The sequence below is a fragment of the Leguminivora glycinivorella genome, chromosome 14 (assembly GCF_023078275.1).
Source record: "Leguminivora glycinivorella isolate SPB_JAAS2020 chromosome 14, LegGlyc_1.1, whole genome shotgun sequence".
In the NCBI taxonomy this organism is placed as follows: domain Eukaryota; kingdom Metazoa; phylum Arthropoda; class Insecta; order Lepidoptera; family Tortricidae; genus Leguminivora; species Leguminivora glycinivorella.
Genome location: NC_062984.1, coordinates 2979810 through 2998528, shown reverse-complemented (window position 1 = coordinate 2998528; position 18719 = coordinate 2979810). Strand labels below are relative to the sequence as shown.

The window sequence follows — 18719 nt, the reverse complement described above, 5'->3', positions numbered from 1 at the left end:
AATAGTCAGTCCAACTTATAATATTCTCTCATCCTTCTAAGAATCCTACAAAGTACGTACATTAGGGTGATTAGTAACGCATACCCCCTAAATGGGCTCGTTTTACCCCAACACACCCTCAAAATAAATTTCAGCTCATCCCTATAACTGGAACTCGTGCCGACTTTCATGCAATTTCCCATACATTGTATGAAAATCCAAAAAATAAATTTTTAATTTTCATATTTTTTTTGACATTTACAGAGTATAGTACTGCCGTATAAACAATATTTCACATAAACATCTCGATGCGAACAAAAAAACAATGCGAAATAAATAAAAATATCAACTTAGTGTCTTAAGCAAATTTCTCCATAGTAATTTGTATGGGAACTTCAGGTGCAAGTCGGCACGGGTTCCTCTTACAGGAATGAACTGAAATTTATTATCATGGTATTTTGGGGTAATATAATCATATTAAGAGGGTATGCGTTGTTAATTTTTCAAAAGATTAAAATAAGGGACACCCTAACATACATACCTAACAAATCATACACCTACTTATTATGAAGTCAATGTTTGGTTCCCATATGTTGCACAATAAAACTCAATGAACGCCACTGATGTATGATTCATACTAAAATCTATCTAACTTTATGCTATCCTGATTCACACTTACAGGACATCCAAGGATATTAAATTGAGAATTTGAATACATGTCTAATAAATTTTCGCATCTTTAGAATTGTACCACTAATCCTCATATAATTTGTATCAAAGAGGATTGAGTATTAAAGAGAGTTACTGTCAAAGTAAAATGTGTAATCACAGTGCATAGACTGACACATCTCTCGACACAGGCTTAAAACTTTTGAACCTCAGTTTTGACAATTTGGCCCATATTCTTAGCTTGATATGTTTTAAAATGTCAAATATTAATATTAGCGCCATCTAGCCGAGCGTACCCCAAAGGTGTATCGCCATCTAGCTCACCGTACCTTTTTCTATATGGTTTTGGGGTACGTTTTTTTCTTAGACTTTATCTGTCTATACGAAGTTATATAGGTCTTTGTTTGTATGAATATTAGGTCATAGAAGTCTAGTCTAAACCTAGTCTTCAACAGAATGACATGTCACAATCCTCTTATCTTAATATTGAGGAGTCAATTATAATATTTATTAATTAATTCTTGGATGAGAAACATATATTATTGGCCAAAATTGTTTACAACTAAATTTGATTAATGCCCTAGATTGTAGCACCCCACTGCAAAGTCTGCAGGGCTGGCTGATTGTCTGAATTGAAACTGATTAGTCCTATAATCTAGTGAAGTGGCATGGCAACAGCAGACATTAGTATGAGTATGTATTATTTTATTCTCAACTGAGTAAGGATTGGCATAAAATCCAAAATTGTAAATATTTTTTTTCTTTTTTAAATATAAAATTGAAAAACTTGTGTAAATATTTAATTGTATGTATGGATGTAGTTTCCTGAAGTTCTAATTGAGTAAGCCTTCAAAAGATGCATATTATGTAAATGATCTTGTAAAATATAAGTTTTGAATTGAAACCTTAACAATCTACTAATGAGCAAACAAAACAAAGCCGACATGCACTACAATAATAGCGAAGTACAAGTGCATAAGGCTTTGTCACACTTGAACAATGAAATGCAAATGTTATCACAAGTTTCATAACCAGCGGCAATCACAAGGGCAAGCAGAGCCTCTGGCCACTGATATTCTACAATGTATAGGACATTCACATCTCTATCAATAATTCATTTTGACATTGAATTGATCTACTGATAAGGGAGTTTTCAAAACAAGCATCAGCTGTTTGGCGGTCCGCGGGGGGAGCGCCCGCGGCCCGAGCGCCACCGCGCCCGCGGCGGAGGCTCGAACGCCTCCTTGACCCACTCGCGAACGCAAATTCGCAGCCCGTTAGACGCCATATTTGTTTACTACGTTTGTTATGGGAGAGGACGCTGTGCTGTTGCGACACGGTTGGCAATGACATATTGCATCACCGCAACAGCGCGCGCGCTCGAAGGGCCAACCAGCTTCAGCGCCAGCGCCCTAGGCGACTAAACCTAAGAACCTTCCTTCTTCCGCCTCCGACATCTAACGTATGTTACACACTTACGTGCAATCCTGGTTAAATTGAACAAATATTCCTCCTGCGTTTGATCCATCTGTGTTTTGTCCTCCTCCCAAACTCATTGGAACGTTCGAAGTGTACGGGTCTGTTTAATTACTATCGACTACGGACGACATACGCGCGCAACGACCTTTGCGACGGAACACAAACACTCACTGTATTATTATAAACTGAGTATCGTCACAACAGAACTAAGAATTTTTTGACACAAAGAACGACCTTGCTGCTAAAAACAAGCCCCCTCCCTCCGCTTGCGATGGATGGCAATCGCCTTCAAGCGCCCCTCCAAACGCAGCACAATCATCTGATTGCTTCCGATTGGTGGATGCGCCTGTCACTGACATTTTTGAGAACGTTTTCATTCTTGTCAAGGAAATCGATTAATTGTAAATTTTGTTTACACGCTTTCCTCGTAAATATAAATGTTTGTTGAAGGGTTCATGCATTTGACAATCATCTTATAAAATGCGATGCATTTGTTAAAGTACTTATTACTTTTATTTTCCTTAACACGGTAATTAGTTATTTAAAATCAAGAACAACAGTTTTACTGAACGCATCCTATTTTATCTGTGGTGAACGTCAAAAATAATGTTTCCAGCCTAAAAATAACTTTTAGGAAATCGTACTTAATGTAGGATTTAGCGTGGATTTAGCAGATTTTGTCTACTATTGCGCTATGAAATAGTCAAAAAATGTGATAAGTAATCTTTTGTTTTAATTTATTGAATATCTTCCAAAAACAGCCTTCTAATTATTTTTGGTGGTAACTATTTTTGTCATGTCAATGTCAAACACATGCCACTGGTTTGACATGTAAATACTGCATAGTGGCATAGAGGTTATGTTTAAATGAAATTTCATAAAAATGGGCCGCAAAATACCAGCAAAAAAACATCGTGGCGTTAAGGATCCCTTAAAACAACAAGAGCAACGATTTCAGAGGTAAAAATATATTCGTAATGGCTAGTTTGTGCCCTACGACTGAGGAAAAGTATGTGAGTATACTGTGACGTTCTGGAGTACATTTTTTGAGTTATTTCCAGCATAAAAGACAAAATAAATGCTCCACCGACGGATCCTGACGATCAGCCTGTACCGAAGTCCCTGCAGCGTCTTTTCGCCTTCAAAGAGCCGAGGACACCCGCATCTATTGTGAACAAAAAGAAGTCACGTTCGTTAGCAGGTTTGAGAAGAACTTTTTATCATCTAACCTTTAAAAACAAACTTTTATGTTTAATATGCCTTTTCTGTGCAGCTGACTGTACATTCTCTCTAACACTTTATCCATACTAAATTTGTAAATGGGAATGGTGTGTCTGTTTGTTTGTCCGTCCTTCACAGCAAAACGGAGCTACGAATTGTCGTGATTTTTTAAGTAAAGATAGTTTAAGGCATGGAGAGTGACATAGGCAACTTTTTGTCTCTTTCTAATGCGAGCGAAGCCGCGGGCAAAAGCTAGTAGGGAATAATCCTATTACATTTTTTTTTTTTAAAGGTTAAACAGATATGTAAATAATTATTATATGTTGCAGGTCATGGCAAGCGTGATGATAATCCAGTGGCAGCTCTTAAGAGAATGCCAGGCGAGGCTGGCCGTGCATTCTCCATGCGTATCAACAGTGCGGTGCGGGCACTGCACAACGATGACCAGGAGGACTACCCTGTAAGTTTTTGTACTAATAACTGTAATTTCTGATTTATAAATAGGTATATGTGTTGTTGCAATATTGCACTTATTAAGAATATTTTTCAGGCCATGTCAAGGTGACAATAAAATAATGGCTAATTAAGTAATTACTTCTGATTGTGGCTATGGGAAGCTAAGTTATCAGCCATTAATTAGTCCACCAAATTTTGAGTCTTTGGAAATTTCATAGAAAAAAACTCCATTATTACACTATTAAGTTGAGTTCCACATGTATTCACTGAACACGCGTGCCATATACATATAACCAGTGGACACTCTAATTAATAATGCAAACATTGTAAAACACGAAAAAAATGGAACAGTTGCATTTGCCCCCCAGTCGAAATTGACCTGCTGTACCTTACAGTCAAACTCTCTAACATCTCTTATTAATAATCATAATACTTTGTATAATTTCTTGTGTTAATATTTTTTTTTTATGAATACTTTTGCTTATTAAATTGTATCTTGTTTTTTTTTAATGCATGTTAAATATAAGATGTAATGTTTTGAAAAGAAGTGGCCCGCCGAGTTTCTTGCCGGTCCCATAGTGGATACCCTCCTCCAACTGAGGGGGGACTGAAATCTTCTCGAGGCTGAGGCGTAGGGTTAGAGCCGGCGTAGTTTTATTTGACGTTCATAAGCGCATTGTAATATGCCTACTTGGAAAATAAATATTTCATTTCATTTCATTTCAAGTGTAAAAATATGGTAAAAAAATATGTCCCGTAGCTTTTATGTTGACAAATTAAGATCTACAGGACATATTATTCATAGTTAATGTCACACAATTAATACATTAATTTGAAATTTTGATTTATTTTGATGTTTATTTCACAAATAAACAACATCTCATTTATTTTTTCCAGTTAGACCTCGAAGAAACAGACACCAGAGGGGAATACATAGCATCGCAACGCGAGCGACGACAGAAGAAGCATAGACAGGCCATCGCTAAAGAGAAAGGGGGGCAAAAGGGGGAGAAAGAGGAACGGCTGAGCAAGGCACAGAGAAGGGCACTTAAGAAGAAGGAGCAGCAGAAAGCAAAGGAGGTAAAATAGTCTTTACTATAGCAACATTGATTACTGTTAGATCTAAGGTAATCAGAGGAGTGTAAATGGCATCGCATCACAGCGACAGAAGAAGCATAGACTTCTTATTCTGTAGGAGGTAGGGCATAGCGGATGATGTAGGAGGTAGGGCATAGCGAATGATATTCCGCTTTGTGTGGTAGGGCACAGCACAGCGGATATCGTCTCGCTCGAATCTAGAGCAGAGCCCAACTGGGGTAGTACCTCCGTCTTACAGAAGGCCGCAGCCAAATAGCACTAGACCCTACTCATAGTGTTGTGTTCCTGTCGCTGAGTAAGGCTGCCAGAGCTCAACGAGGGTGCGGTGTGCTGATGACAGGAGGACTTCCGGAACTAACTTGTTCCGTGTATTGTCCTTTGAGTCGTCGGCAACCCGAACCCTCCTTAGAACTTGTACACTTTTTTGCTGTGTACTTAACACAGCAAAAGGGAATGTACCTACATGTTTCTAATGGGGTGGCAATGCGCATGTGACACTGTTTGAGTTGCAGGCGTCCATAGGTTACGGTGACCGCTTTACATCAGGCGGGCCATATGCTTGTTTGCCACCGACGTAGTATCTTCTTCTTCAACCTAGCGTTTTCCCGGCCTAGCGCCAGGGTCCGCTTTCCTGCTCAGCCTTCTCAACGCCAGTATAAAAAAAAAATTCTTCAGTTGTTCCCTCAATGATGAGGATCGTCACATTTCATTCTGTTGAAGACTAGGTCCCTCCATAGGCATTTGTTCCTCGCCAAGCGCATGGCTTCATGCAGTTTTAATTGCATGGGTGCAGTCATTTGAACACACCATCCAGCACACACATATCGTCACTACTTTTAAAAAAACTTGTATCTTCGTCTGTCAATGAAAAGAAAATTGTAGTAAGTATGTATGGAATGCATATAGACTTACTGCGTTTTAACTTTGAGGAACAGCGTGAGATTCGAGATTTTTTAAAAGTAGTCACGATATAGACAATTATGTAAATTTTACATGTTTTAATCACAGGCAAATGCCATGAAAACATTACATGGATACTTCAATAAAGCAAGTTTAAACAATCAATCAATCTACAATATTTTCTACTTTGCACACAGGTTGACTGATAGAGAATGCCTCATGGCATTAAGTTCGCCTTTTGTGCATTAAGTTTTTTCTTTTGTCAATAAAGTTTAAATAAATAAATATGCCCGGTTTGATTGTTTTAAATTAGGTACCTTTCCTTTCCTTGGGTTAAATTGTGGTGTAGGCGAGAGGCTGGCAAACTGTCACTGCAATGCCACAGTTTTGTTTTCTTTTAACCCCTTATTTGCCAAGAGTGGCCCTGAAGCTTTAATAGTTTCATGTGCTCTGCCTACCCCTTTATGCGATACAGGCGTGATTGTATGTATGTATGTATGTAGGTACCTTTCAATGTATGAACTTTCAACATGGAGTTGTTGTTGATGGAGAATAAGAGACTGAATGTAACTTTAATGATACCTTTTCAGACGAAAACAGCTCGTGAACTAGCAGCGCGAGAGTTGCGCTACGAGCGAGTTGCGTTCGGCGACATCGCGCACGCGCCGCCCGCGCTCACGGCGCCGCGCCGCGCACAGGCCAGCCAGGGCGCACCCCGGGTCTGTACTTAGACATAAAGCTAGGAACATATTACGCGGACGTCCGCCGTCGCGCGACCGCGGACGCGGATCTAGACGATGAATATACACTTAACCGTGCAAACTATCGGTCGTCGGTCGTGGACGTGGCCTTGAGCGCACGGACGTCCGATTGAAATCTGGCTCGCTGGATGTTTTGGTCAGCCGACGCCACGTCCCGATGACCGTGCGCACTGATCGGTCGCGGTCGCTCGACCGAGGACGTCCGCGTAGTATGTTCCTAGCTTAACTGTAGATTTGAGTTAAATCTAGTAATCAGTGGAGAATGTTGTTGGTCTCACACCTTACTATTGTTAACACTGTAATTCTCTATTATAACCTTGTGTGTTACTGTTTGTTGTCCCAAATAAATTAATAGTTATTTGTTATACAAGGGGGCAAAGTTGTATTTTAACGCTGAGTGTGGAATTGAAAAACGAGCAAGTGAAAGGATTCTATAGTTGAACCACGAGCGAAGCGAGTGGTTCGAGAATAGAATCCTGAACTTGCGAGTTTTTTAACACACGAGAAGTAAATAGTTATTTGTTATACAAGGGGGCAAAGTTGTATTTTAACGCCGAGTGTGGAATTGAAAAACGAGCAAGTGAAAGGATTCTATAGTTGAACCACGAGTGAAGCGAGTGGTTCGAGAATAGAATCCTGAACTTGCGAGTTTTTTAACACACGAGAAGTAAAATACATTTGCACCCGAGTGTAACACAAAACTTTTCCCCTCACTATAGCGAGGAAACTGCAACGCAAAAAATGCGTTTATCACTGCTTCCAGTAGTTCCACAGGTGGTAAATCATATTTATTAATAGATTCACCTACTTTTATCAATTTTAAAGCAGTTAATTTGACTTTATTCAAGGTCAAATTACTTTACCCACTAGTGGATAAAATGCGTTTTTACCCGCTGGTATTAAAGGACAAAACACGTGTTTCCGAGCTAGTGAGGGGAAAATACATTTGCACACGAGTGTAACACAAAACTTTTCCCCTCACTATAGCGAGGAAACTGCAACGCAAAAAATGCGTTTATCACTGCTTTCAGTAGTTCCACAGGTGGTAAATCATCTTGATTACTAGATTCACCTACTTTTATCAAATTTAAAGCAGTTAATTTGACTTTATTCAAGGTCAAATTACTTTACCCACTAGTGGATAAAATGCGTTTTTACCCGCTGGTATATATTAAAGGACAAAACACGTGTTTCCGAGCTAGTGAGGGGAAAAAAAGCTTTAATCGCTCACGCCACAAGCGCGACACACCCCGCCCCGCTGCACCCCTTTATTAGTTTATTACCTACAGACAACTCGGACAAGTTCCGTTTTTGAAGTGAATCTTTACTTTTCTTAATGCGACTTCAAACTGACAGCGCCAGTGCGTTTTCACATTATCCGATCCGATATCGGATGTCGGGAAGATATCAAAAGCAAACATCAAAGATGGCGGCTTAAATATATGGGGTATATATCGGTCCTACATCCGATATTGGATCGGATAATGTGAAAATACACTAACACGTCAAACGTTAAATTACGAAAATAACATACATACATTCATACATAACATACATACATACATACATACAATCACGCCTGTTTCCCAGAGGGGTAGGCAGAGATCACGGATTTCCATTTACTACGATCCTGACAAATCACTTTCGCTTCACGCACTTTCATACGAAAATAATATCGTATCGTAATAAGTATCGTAATTTCACCACTGTACGTCCCGCCGTGGCTTAGTTGTAAGTGGTCGGCTTCGTACCCTGAAGGTCGCAGGTTCGAATCTCACAAAATGTGACTTTTTGTATTTTTGAAGAGAAACTTCTAATGCGATTTCCAACTGAGAGTGTGAAACATTTAACGTTCAGTGTTGCCAACTCGAATTTTGAAAAACAACACATTATGAAGTTCCACTTCAATTCTTTCCGCGCGGAGGGACTCCCACGCACTATTTTTTTTTTAGTTCATAAATTCTATAATTACAATCGTATTTCAGCCTGGCCGCCGCGACCTTCTTCTAGCCGGTATGCTCAAATCCGGCGCTCCAAGCCAACAGAAGTCTCAACCGACAAAGAAGACTCAAGCGAAACCTCAGGTCAGCGCAGCAGAGCAAATGAGGCGGGAGCGAGCGCGCTTAGAAGCTGTAGACGCTTATAGAGCGCTGAAAAAACAGAGGATGGCTGAGAAGGCTAAGGGGTGACGTTGACATTAACCTACTATATCTATATTCCTAATACTAAGTAGCTAATAAAAGTCCATTTATAATTAATTTTGTAGTTTTCTTTATCTGCATTTGATAAATTAATGTATAGGTCACAACTCAAGGCAAGGTCAAAGAAAATTCAAGCGAAAGCTCAGGTCAGCGCAGCCGAGCAAATGAGGCGCGAGCGAGCGCGCTTAGAAGCCGTGGACGCTTAAAGAGCGCTGAAAAAACAGAGGATTGCTGAGAAGGTAAAGGGGTGACATGACATTATCATTAACCTACTATATTTTTTTTACGCACTAGTGCGAGAAGTGGTTCTGTAATATATGTAAGCGCATCACCCTGTCAAAACCAGTAATAAACTAGCTACAGAGCAGTACGGTTGTTTACTTTCCGACCCCGCGACATACCATCTGGCGACGAGTCCGTTCTACCTACATACGTAGTGCATTATTAAAATTAATTTTCGTTAACATAATTACGCATAATGGCTAACTTTGTCGGAAACATAGGAGTTTTTGATCATAAAGTGCAAGAATGGGACGTTTTTTTCGGAAGGTTATCGCAGTTCATAAAACTGAATAAGATTTCGGACGATAATAAGAGTGCAGTGTTACTAACTCATTTATCGGATGAGTCATACCGGCTTGTTCGGAATCTTGTACATCCAACCAAACTGGAAGAAAAATCTTTTAACGAGCTAGTTGAAGTACTCAGTGGGCATTTCACGCCGAAACGATCGACCTTCGCGGATCGGGCCAAGTTTTTTGAGGCAACTAAGTCTGGCTCAGAAAGCAGTCAGGACTGGGCAGCACGGCTGCGGGGCTTAGCCGTCAACTGCGAGTTTGGTACGGAATTGGACGTCCTGCTACGGGATCGTTTTGTACTAGGCTTCAATATCGGTCCAGAACGTGATCGTCTGTTCGAGAGTGATTCGGAGAAGCTGACGCTGTCTAAAGCATTGGAGGTAGCGCAGCAGGCGGCGTGCGCGAGGCAAGCGCGCACGGTGGTGGTCAAGGACGAGCCGGTATACCGCTCGGATGCTCGCGCGGAGCGTCGCGGCGCCGGTGGTGGCGCGAGTGGTCGCAAGAATGACGGCGCCGGGCCGCGGTGTTCAGTATGCGGGATGAAAAACCACGACGCGGCTAAGTGCAGATTTCGAAACTACAAGTGCCAAAACTGCGGTCAAAAGGGACATCTAAAAAAAGTTTGTGGTAATGAATCGTCGAAAATCCATAGTATCGGTGCTGAGTTATTAGAAGCTAACGAATGTGAGAACTGTAAAGAGTGTCAAATGTTTCAAATGAGGTACGTAAATTATGTAAATTATAAGCCTTTTAAAGTGTCTGTCAATGTGGGCGATTTAGAATTGTCAATGGAACTAGATACGGGGTCTGGTTGTTCCGTGGTATCAGAAGATTTTTATCGTGCAAAGTTTTTTAAATATAAATTATGTAAGAATGATTTAAAAATGTGTTTTTATACGGGGCACCAGATTTCACCGTTAGGGTTTTTTATTGCTCGTGTAACCTTTGAGAACAAAACCGAATGGATACGTTTCTATGTCGTGACCAATGGTGGCCCGCCGCTTTTGGGTCGCGATTTTATGTCAAAATTCGATCTATATGTAACATCGAAGCACCATAACTTGAATCATTTTAATGATGTCGCAAGCGAAGTGCAAAGTCTTTTAAATATGTATCCAGACATTTGGGAAGACAAGTTAGGCTGTTTTAATAAATTCGAAGTGGAATTAAATTTAAAAGACGATACAAAACCCAAGTTTTTTAAACCTCGATCGGTGCCCTTTGCCTTAAAGGACAGAGTAAGCGCAGAATTAGACAGGTTGGTCGCGTTAGGTATTTTGAAACCAGTAAACTACTCAGAATATGCCACTCCGATAGTACCAGTTTTAAAAGAAAATGGTAAATTGAAGATTGCAGGTGATTTTTCATGCACGCTAAATAAAGATTTGAAAATTGATAAATATCCCTTGCCCAGAATCGAAGAGGTTTTTTCAAAGTTAGGAGGAGGTCTACAATATACTAAAATCGATTTGAGCAATGCATATAATCAATTCAAATTAACAGAAGCATCTCAAAAATTGACTACAATTAATACTCATCGCGGATTGTTTTCATATACTCGTCTTGTATATGGTCTCGCAAATGCGCCTGCAATTTTTCAAAGAGCCATGGAAACGTTACTGTCCGGTCTGGAGGGGGTAAGTGTATGGTTAGATGATGTTTGTATAACAGGACCTACCAAAGAGATTCATTTAGCAAGGTTACGGGAAGTCTTAAAACGCTTACATGATTCAGGATTACGTCTGCAGAAGGAAAAATGTGAATTTTTCCAAGATCATGTTACCTATCTGGGTTACGTAATTGATAAAAACGGGTTGAGGACGAGTCCTAACAAAGTGGAAGCGATACTTAAGGCTCCCGCACCAAAAAACATATTAGGTATTAAAAGATTTCTCGGCCTAGTTAACTATTATAGGAATTTTATTCCGAACGCTTCGGAAGTGTTAAGCCCCTTAATTGAACTTCTGCGTGACGGCGCAGAATGGAATTGGGGTGCACGCCAGCAAACGGCGTTCAACAAAATAAAGCGCGAGCTCACCAGCGAGCGCGTACTGGCGCACTTTAACCCGGCAGCGCAAGTATCGCTTTCAGTGGATGCTGGTCCGGCCGGCCTTGGCGCAGTATTGTCTCATGTTGATAGCCAAGGTCACGAGCGCCCTATCGCATATGCCTCCCGCACGTTATCAGTAAGTGAACGAAATTATAGCCAAATTCAAAAAGAGGCCACGGCGTTGATTTTCGGTATAAAACATTTCCATCAATACTTATATGGCAGGCAAATTCCGTTCATATTAAAGACCGACCACAGGCCATTAGTATCAATATTTGGTAAAAAAAATGGAATTTCGGTCACGGCCGCATTACGTTTGCAGCGATATGCACTTATATTGTCAGCCTATAACTATACAGTCCAATATATAAGTGGGAAAAATAATCAGGTAGCAGATTATTTTTCTCGCTCGCCCTTGCAAGCACAAAACGATACCGATACCGAGCGGGAGCAAGACGGAAATAAGTTTTTTCTGTTCCTAGATACTGATGTAAAACCGGTTACGTTCGAGCAGATAAGGCAAGCAACAGCCGTGGATAAAGTGTTAAAAACGGTAATTCAATATATGAATCACGGGTGGCCTAGGAAAATTACGTGTAGGTCTATTTTACCATATTTCCAATGTAAGACTGATTTAGAGGTAATAGACGAATGCTTATTCCGAGGTCATAGAATAGTAATTCCTAGTGTGTTTCGACAGTCAATGTTGAATGCACTACATTCGTCACATTTTGGCATTGTAAAAACAAAGAGCGCAGCTCGTGGTAGGGTATGGTGGCCTGGAATCGATGGCGACATCGAGCGCTGGGTCGGCGCATGCAGCGCGTGCGCCGCCGTGCAGCCCGCGCCCGCGCGCGCACCTCCCGCCCCCTGGCCGCGCCCGCCCGGCCCGTGGCACCGCATACATATTGATTATATGTCGTTTGAGCAAAAGGATTACTTGATCGTGGTTGACGCTTTTTCCAAATGGCTGGAATGTATTTATATGGATAGAGGAATTTCGACTGGTGCCCTTATATTAAAACTTAAACAGTTATTTTCTATTTTCGGTATACCGAGGGTGATAGTATCGGATAATGATGTAAAAATCTGTTCAGTGGAATTTAAACTATTTTGTAATGTAAATGGTATAGATTATGTAACTTCTCCAATTTATCATGCTTGTAGCAATGGCCAAGCAGAGAGCGGGGTGAAGACCTGTAAAAAAATGCTTAAATGTGTACTGCAAAATATGACGGGTGCAAGTCATTGCACCATACAGGAAAAATTGCTGGGCTCTCTGTTTGATTACAGAAATACCATTCATTGTGTAACAGGTCAAACACCGGCTCAATTGATGATTGGGCGAAATTTACGGTCCAGACTGGACCTTGTGTTACCGAAAAACAAAGTTTCGAACAAGGATACTGTAGACAATGTTTTAGAAAAATCGTGTCGCTATTTCCAAGTAGGAGAAACCGTGTGGGCTAGGTGGTTCACTGCCAGGAAGAGTTTTTGGAAATTAGCAACAATTATTAGAATTAAAGGTAACAGAATGTACGAGGTTATGTTTACAGAATTCCAAGACAAATGTAATAGGCATATAGACCAAATTCGTAAATATACCCCCCCGTGCAGAAACCAGGATGAAGTAGTACAAAATGAACCGCCAAGCCCACGCGTGCATATAGAAGATCCGATAGGAAGGGGCAGGCCAGGCCAAGTGCCCACGGAAACGCCAGCGCCGTTGGACGCGGCCGCGTCCGATGTGCTGCCTCACTTACCTTCTCCTCCATTGTCACATACAGGGGAAGCTTCAGAAGTTTCTGAATATCAGGGGGACAGTAATTTTCAAGCTGAGGATGATGAGTGGGCTGAAACCTGCGAAGGGGGTGACGGGGGCACAGTTATTGGCGTGGCTACTGAATCTACTGATGTTGTACAGGAAGTCCCCCCAGCAGGGATAGGTGATATTGATGATGGGGCGGGGCGTTCCAAACGACCCAAAAAGATTGTTAATTATAAGCCATTCTTTTAGTTATGTCTATATGATTTTAAGTGTTGCTTACTTGTGTTATTTTTACAGCAAATAATTTATATTGTTCTAGGTTTCCAAAGTAATGGTGGAGGGATGTAATATATGTAAGCGCATCACCCTGTCAAAACCAGTAATAAACTAGCTACAGAGCAGTACGGTTGTTTACTTTCCGACCCCGCGACATACCAGGTTCATTATATGCCAGGTCGAAACTTCGGAGGTTCATCTGTACTGAAAAACGTACGATACACGTGCGAAAAGGAAATTCGTAACTCGTGTCGATTTAAATTATTGCCACTCGTTTCGAACTTCCTTTTTTACGCACTTGTATCGTAATCAGAGAAAAGCTCGGAGGAAATATAGACTGGAGTAGCCTTTCAGTTACTTACCCCTCTGCCAAAAAACTGGAACAAATGTTCATAAAGTCACGTAAATACAATTTCACAATCGATTCATGCTCATTCACAGAATCGCCACGACACATATCACTGGTAAAAATGCCCGCTTGTGCTGTGAACACTTGTAATAAGCGCTCAAATACCTCAAGTTTGCAAAAAGATGGCATAATATTCCATTTATAAGTAATTTTAATATTGTTATATTACTGTTTTTACTATCTAAATGATAATATTTTTGTCATACGTCATCGAATATCGATTTATGTGATCGAATACAATCGATTTGAAATTTGTTGGTGGGTAGAAATTACGTCACGAACACTCCCCACGAGACTTCGATTTTTTGCTGTTTAAGAAGTTACCTAATGTGGTTTACAATAGGGTCGATATTTATATATCAATATATTCATAAAAAGACGCACTCCCCACGAGACTTCATTTATATATTTTGTAAGAATTAACCTAATTTCAATTAGAATAGAGCATATATTAAAATAATATTGACAAGGATAATAAAATTGAAAATTAGAAAAATCATTTGACCGAGACTTCGTCGTAGAGATGTGGGCATGGTCGATGAAATACCAACTATCGATAAAAAAGTATGATTTGCAAACCTTGATCACACAATTAATTTGAAATATATTTGCAATTTTCCGAAAGAGAATGATTTGAGTTTTATTACATGTACATTTATGCATTTGCGGTTCCATGGTGGAGGCTAGCGGACATCATGCTTTGAGTTGCCGTCGTTGTACGGGCAGGCATCCGCGTCACCATGCTCTCAACGACATCGTCCAGAGGGCACTAAAGTCGGCTGGTGTGCCGTCCATCCTTGAGCCGCCGGGTCTTAGCCGCACGGATGGCAAACGCCCCGATGGCCTGACTTTGATCCCGTGGGAGAGGGGGCGGTGTTTGGTGTGGGACGCTACGTGTGTCAACACCTTCGCCGCTTCTCACATTGGGCGCACAACCCGCAGCGCTGGGGCTGCGGCGGAATTCCAGGCGGCGTCAAAGCGGCAGAAATATGCGCCCTTGGGCCCGGGGTACATTTTTGTTCCTTTTGCGGTGGAGACGGCGGGCTGCTGGGGCGCGGACGCGAAGCATTTTGTGCGTGACGTGGGCCGTCGACTTAGGTTAAAGGGAGAAGACCCGCGCTCCGAATCGTTTCTGGTGCAAAGGCTGGCCATAGCGATCCAACGGGGTAATGCCGCAAGCATTATGGGCACTTTTGCACCGGAGGCGGTGCGGAGCGGTATTGACTAATTACCGTTTGTAATTATTTTTAGTTAAGGCTTTTTTTTTGACATTGTATTTCAAATAACTATACACTTGACTTATATATTTAATAAATAAACATTAAGTTATAAATTACATGTACTTAATAAACTTTACACTTTGAACCAGTATTGAAAACAGTTAATGAAGACTAAACCATTTCTAGTTTATTTATTTAACCAAGTTTGTCTATAATGATTTAGTACCACCAACCGCAGTAAACGTTGTTGATTAGTTAGTCTGGAAAAATAAATTAACGTTTTGACAAAATGTCAAATATTTCTTTACCTACTAATCTTATTATTTTTTTTTTTATTATCCATCGCTAGTCCACCCGCGTGATACCTACTACCCAGGATTGACATTAGTGAATCTTAATATGATTATAATAGTGCCAAACATTAAACAGATCTAGAAAAAACAACGACATCATTAAAATTATAATTTGCTTCATTAATTATTATCGACTTCAGTTATCGATGCCTGCCTCATCCCTATAGTTTGAGACACACACGTGCGCATTTAGTGTCCGTATACACTGTGTTTCTACGAAGTATTTCCATGTGTGATATGTCTGTGTGCATCATAATGAGCATGTGTTATTTTTTTATCATAATGTGCGTGTGTATTGACAATAATATTTTTTGCATTTGTGAGTACTCCTTTACATGTGTTATTTCCTCACCTCCCGCGAATCTTGGCAGAATTATTTGTACGTAGACGCAACATGAAGGCTACTCCAGTCTATATTTCCTCCGAGGAGAAAAGAGACTATCTATTTATTTATTTATTTATTTATTTAATCTTTATTGTACACAAAGAAAGAAAAAACTTATAGTACAAAAGGCGGACTTAATGCCAGACAGCATTCTCTACCAGTCAACCTTTAGGCAAAGCAGAGATATTGTGGGCGGTGATATTACTAAAACTTTACATAAGAAGTTACATAATAAATATACATAAACCTAAATATATATTTCCAAAAATACATACATACATACATACATATATAAAAACAACTAGGAATCCTTCATTCTACCAGCAAAGAAAGAACGTACAGATTTCTTAAAAGCGAACTTATTTGGAGCATTTTTAATATGTAGTGGAAGGCAGTTCCAAAGGCGCGCTACATGCACGCGAAAAGAGTAAGACATAAAGCCAGTGTGATGCGGTGGGATGGATAAGGTAATATTGCCAGAAGAGCGGAGCCGGCGCTCGCGAGAGACACCATAGTACTGAAAGAGGGACTTGAGGTACACAGGAGCGTGTGGATCATTAAGCACAGAGTATAAAGAGCAAAGCATGCGGACACTGCGTCGTTGACGGATGGGAAGCCAGCCAAGCTGGGAACGATAAGAAGAGATGTGATCATATTTGCGTAGGCAAAAAATGAAGCGTATGCAGTTATTGAGAAGGCGATCCAACTTATTTAGAAGTTCTTCAGAGATGTCCGGATAGCATACATCACCATAGTCAATTAAAGGTAGAATAAGAGTATTTACTAAAAGAATTTTGGTCTTAATCGGCAAAAAGTGCTTGAGTTTATTGAGAAAGTGGAGAGAGCTCATAACTTTTCGGCTGATCTCGTTAACTTGCGCCCTCCAGCTCATCGTACCATCCAACAAAATACCAAGGTCTTTGACGCTATGACCAAAATGAATAGCTGTACCATTAAAGTTTACTGGAGCAATATCATTGAAATCTAGTCTAGCAAGTTGCCGAGAACTGCCAATGACAATGGCTTGGCACTTGGAAGGGTTTACAAAAAGGCCATACTTCTCAGACCACTTCTGAATGTGTAAGAGGTCCAGGTTAAGTCTGTTGATAGTGCTCGGAAGTTCAGTAACAGCACAATGATCGTAAAGTTGCAGGTCATCGGCATACAAGTGGTGAGAACAGCGGAGGCCAGGTGTGATAAAATTAATAAAGGTGGAGAACAATAGTGGAGATAAAATACCACCTTGGGGCACGCCAGTCGCAAGATTACACCAGTCAGACAGAGACCGATCAACCCTGACTGCTTGTTGGCGGCCACAAAGATAAGAAGCGAACCAGTTTAGGGCAGTAGGAGACACATTCAAATGTTTCAGCAGAGCAAGAAGTATGTCATGATCAACAGTATTGAAAGCGTTGGAAAAGTCTATTAAAACAAGTACTGTGACCATTTGATTCTCCATGCCCTGTCGAATGTCCTCTGTGACTTTAATAAGTGCAGTGCAGGTGCTGTGACTGGGACGGAAACCTGACTGTACCGGGCTCAACAAGTTGTGCGAAAAAATGAACTGAGATAGTTGCTTGTGCACCGCCGCTTCAGCTACTTTAGAGAGAAAAGGGAGTATGGAAATTGGTCGAAAATTACTGAGGGCGGTGGGATTGCTAGTTTTCGGTAGCGGAATAACGAAAGCCTTACGCCAAAGGGAAGGGAACTCACCAGTAGCCAGAGAGCAATTGATGATGTCAGCTATTACGGGAAGCATACAGTCAAGGACTGATACAATCATGTAACGGCTGACATCATCACAGCCCACGGCTTTTGACTTGATGGCTGCAATTATGGATTTAATGTCGGATACGGAAACAGGTGAAAAAGAGAAAACATCAGTGACAGGAGATGGCAAAGATGAAATGTTAGAGAGGGTGACGGCCTTAGTTATATTGTCAACAGAAAGGGCAGAAGAAAAATGACAGTTAAGGTCATTAAGAGAAAACGTGCTATCAGATAAACCGTTGGCAGGTTTTCCCATGCCAAGCGATTTGAGAAACTTCCAGACATCGGCCATAGAAGAAGATGAGACATTGTGATGTATAAACCGTCGCTTCGCTGTGCGCACCACCTGATTGCAACGATTACGAGCAGTCTTAAAAAGTCTAAAGTTCTCGTCGGTACGGTTACGCTTAAAAATGGTAAAAGCTCGGTTCCTTTTCCTCATAGCATCGCGGACAGTCTCGGTGATCCAAGGGGCCGGTGGACGTTTGACACGCACGGTGTGTATGGGTGCATGTTTGTTAAAAAGTGTCAGAGTAGCAGCGTTAAACAATGAGACTTTGGTTTCGGCTGTAGTAGCCGTGAGAACAGGAGACCAGTCGATTGACTTGGCATCTTTTAAAAGAGCATCAGAGTTAATCTTAGCAAAACTTCGTATGCTAATAAGAGCGGGCTTATATTTAGGTGATTTAATTTTATACGATGCAAATATAAGATCATGGTGAGAGAAACCAGGTGCCGAGAACTATCTATGATCGTAATGTACTATTTTTTAGTGACAAGATTGTTTTTTTTTAATAAGGTTTCTTTCAGATGAACAAATAATACGACAATAACGGTTATTCGTGATTTATAACGTTTCCATAACAATAACCTACATTCTAATTCGAGAAACATTCAGTACCTATACAAACATTGGGGGATCCCCGATGCGGCGTGGAGCGCGCAGATGCGGTGGTGTTGCCAACAGTAAATGGCGATAACTACCAATGAGGAGGCACGCAACACGCAAAGGTTATGACAGATGGCGCCATCCTATTAGGCCACTGCACTTGCATTGCACAGAAAAAGAATTTCATACGTGAAAGCGAGAAGATGATATGTTTTTTCTCTCTCACACATATGAATGACAGTGACATGCCTAGACAC

General features: G+C 40.8%; 3 protein-coding genes across 9 annotated transcripts in view; 2 read left to right on the top strand and 1 right to left on the bottom strand.

Annotated features, from left to right (window-relative positions):
• Positions 1 to 2381, bottom strand: part of LOC125233122 (WD repeat domain phosphoinositide-interacting protein 2) — a 49381-nt gene extending 47000 nt beyond the window's left edge. For 2 of the 4 annotated variants that reach the window (XM_048138986.1, XM_048138987.1), the window contains exon 1: positions 2128 to 2380. In XM_048138986.1, coding sequence (XP_047994943.1) covers positions 2128 to 2204 — 77 coding nt within the window. In that variant the 5' untranslated portion in view covers positions 2205 to 2380. Of the gene's footprint in view, positions 1 to 2127 lie in introns of all 4 variants that reach the window. The other 2 variants (XM_048138985.1, XM_048138988.1) reach the window with 2 other exon arrangements.
• A 202-nt stretch (positions 2382 to 2583) lies between these two features.
• On the top strand, positions 2584 to 9016 carry LOC125233124. 2 transcript variants are annotated; one of them, XM_048138991.1, is made up of 7 exons: positions 2584 to 3087; positions 3189 to 3328; positions 3678 to 3808; positions 4702 to 4885; positions 6388 to 6521; positions 8549 to 8647; positions 8911 to 9016. In XM_048138991.1, the coding sequence occupies exons 1-7, from the start codon at positions 3011 to 3013 to the stop codon at positions 8968 to 8970; spliced, it is 825 nt and encodes a 274-aa protein (XP_047994948.1). In that variant the 5' UTR covers positions 2584 to 3010; the 3' UTR covers positions 8971 to 9016. The 2 variants fall into 2 exon arrangements, with proteins under 2 accessions (XP_047994948.1, XP_047994946.1); XM_048138989.1 differs by lacking the exon at positions 8911 to 9016 and having other exon boundaries at positions 8549 to 8815.
• Positions 9017 to 9135: 119 nt separating this feature from the next.
• Positions 9136 to 13576, top strand: LOC125233694 (uncharacterized protein K02A2.6-like). Of its 3 annotated transcripts, none has more exons than XM_048139779.1 (2): positions 9136 to 10063; positions 11875 to 13576. In XM_048139779.1, the coding sequence occupies exon 2, from the start codon at positions 11958 to 11960 to the stop codon at positions 13407 to 13409; it is 1452 nt and encodes a 483-aa protein (XP_047995736.1). In that variant the 5' UTR covers positions 9136 to 10063; positions 11875 to 11957; the 3' UTR covers positions 13410 to 13576. The 3 variants fall into 2 exon arrangements, with proteins under 3 accessions (XP_047995736.1, XP_047995738.1, XP_047995737.1); XM_048139780.1 differs by having other exon boundaries at positions 13480 to 13561.
• Positions 13577 to 18719: the final 5143 nt, after the last annotated feature.

What these genes read in the sequence shown, in the direction of transcription:
- LOC125233124 (XM_048138989.1), top strand. Translation starts at nt 3,011, where the DNA reads ATGGGCCGCAAAATACCAGCAAAAAAACATCGTGGCGTTAAGGATCCC. An exon ending in GCAGCAGAAAGCAAAGGAGG is followed by an intron (nt 4,886 to 6,387) that starts TAAAATAGTCTT and finishes TAATGATACCTT; the next exon opens with TTCAGACGAAAACAGCTCGT. An exon ending in CCAGCCAGGGCGCACCCCGG is followed by an intron (nt 6,522 to 8,548) that starts GTCTGTACTTAG and finishes ATCGTATTTCAG; the next exon opens with CCTGGCCGCCGCGACCTTCT.
- LOC125233694 (XM_048139779.1), top strand. Translation starts at nt 11,958, where the DNA reads ATGAATCACGGGTGGCCTAGGAAAATTACGTGTAGGTCTATTTTACCA.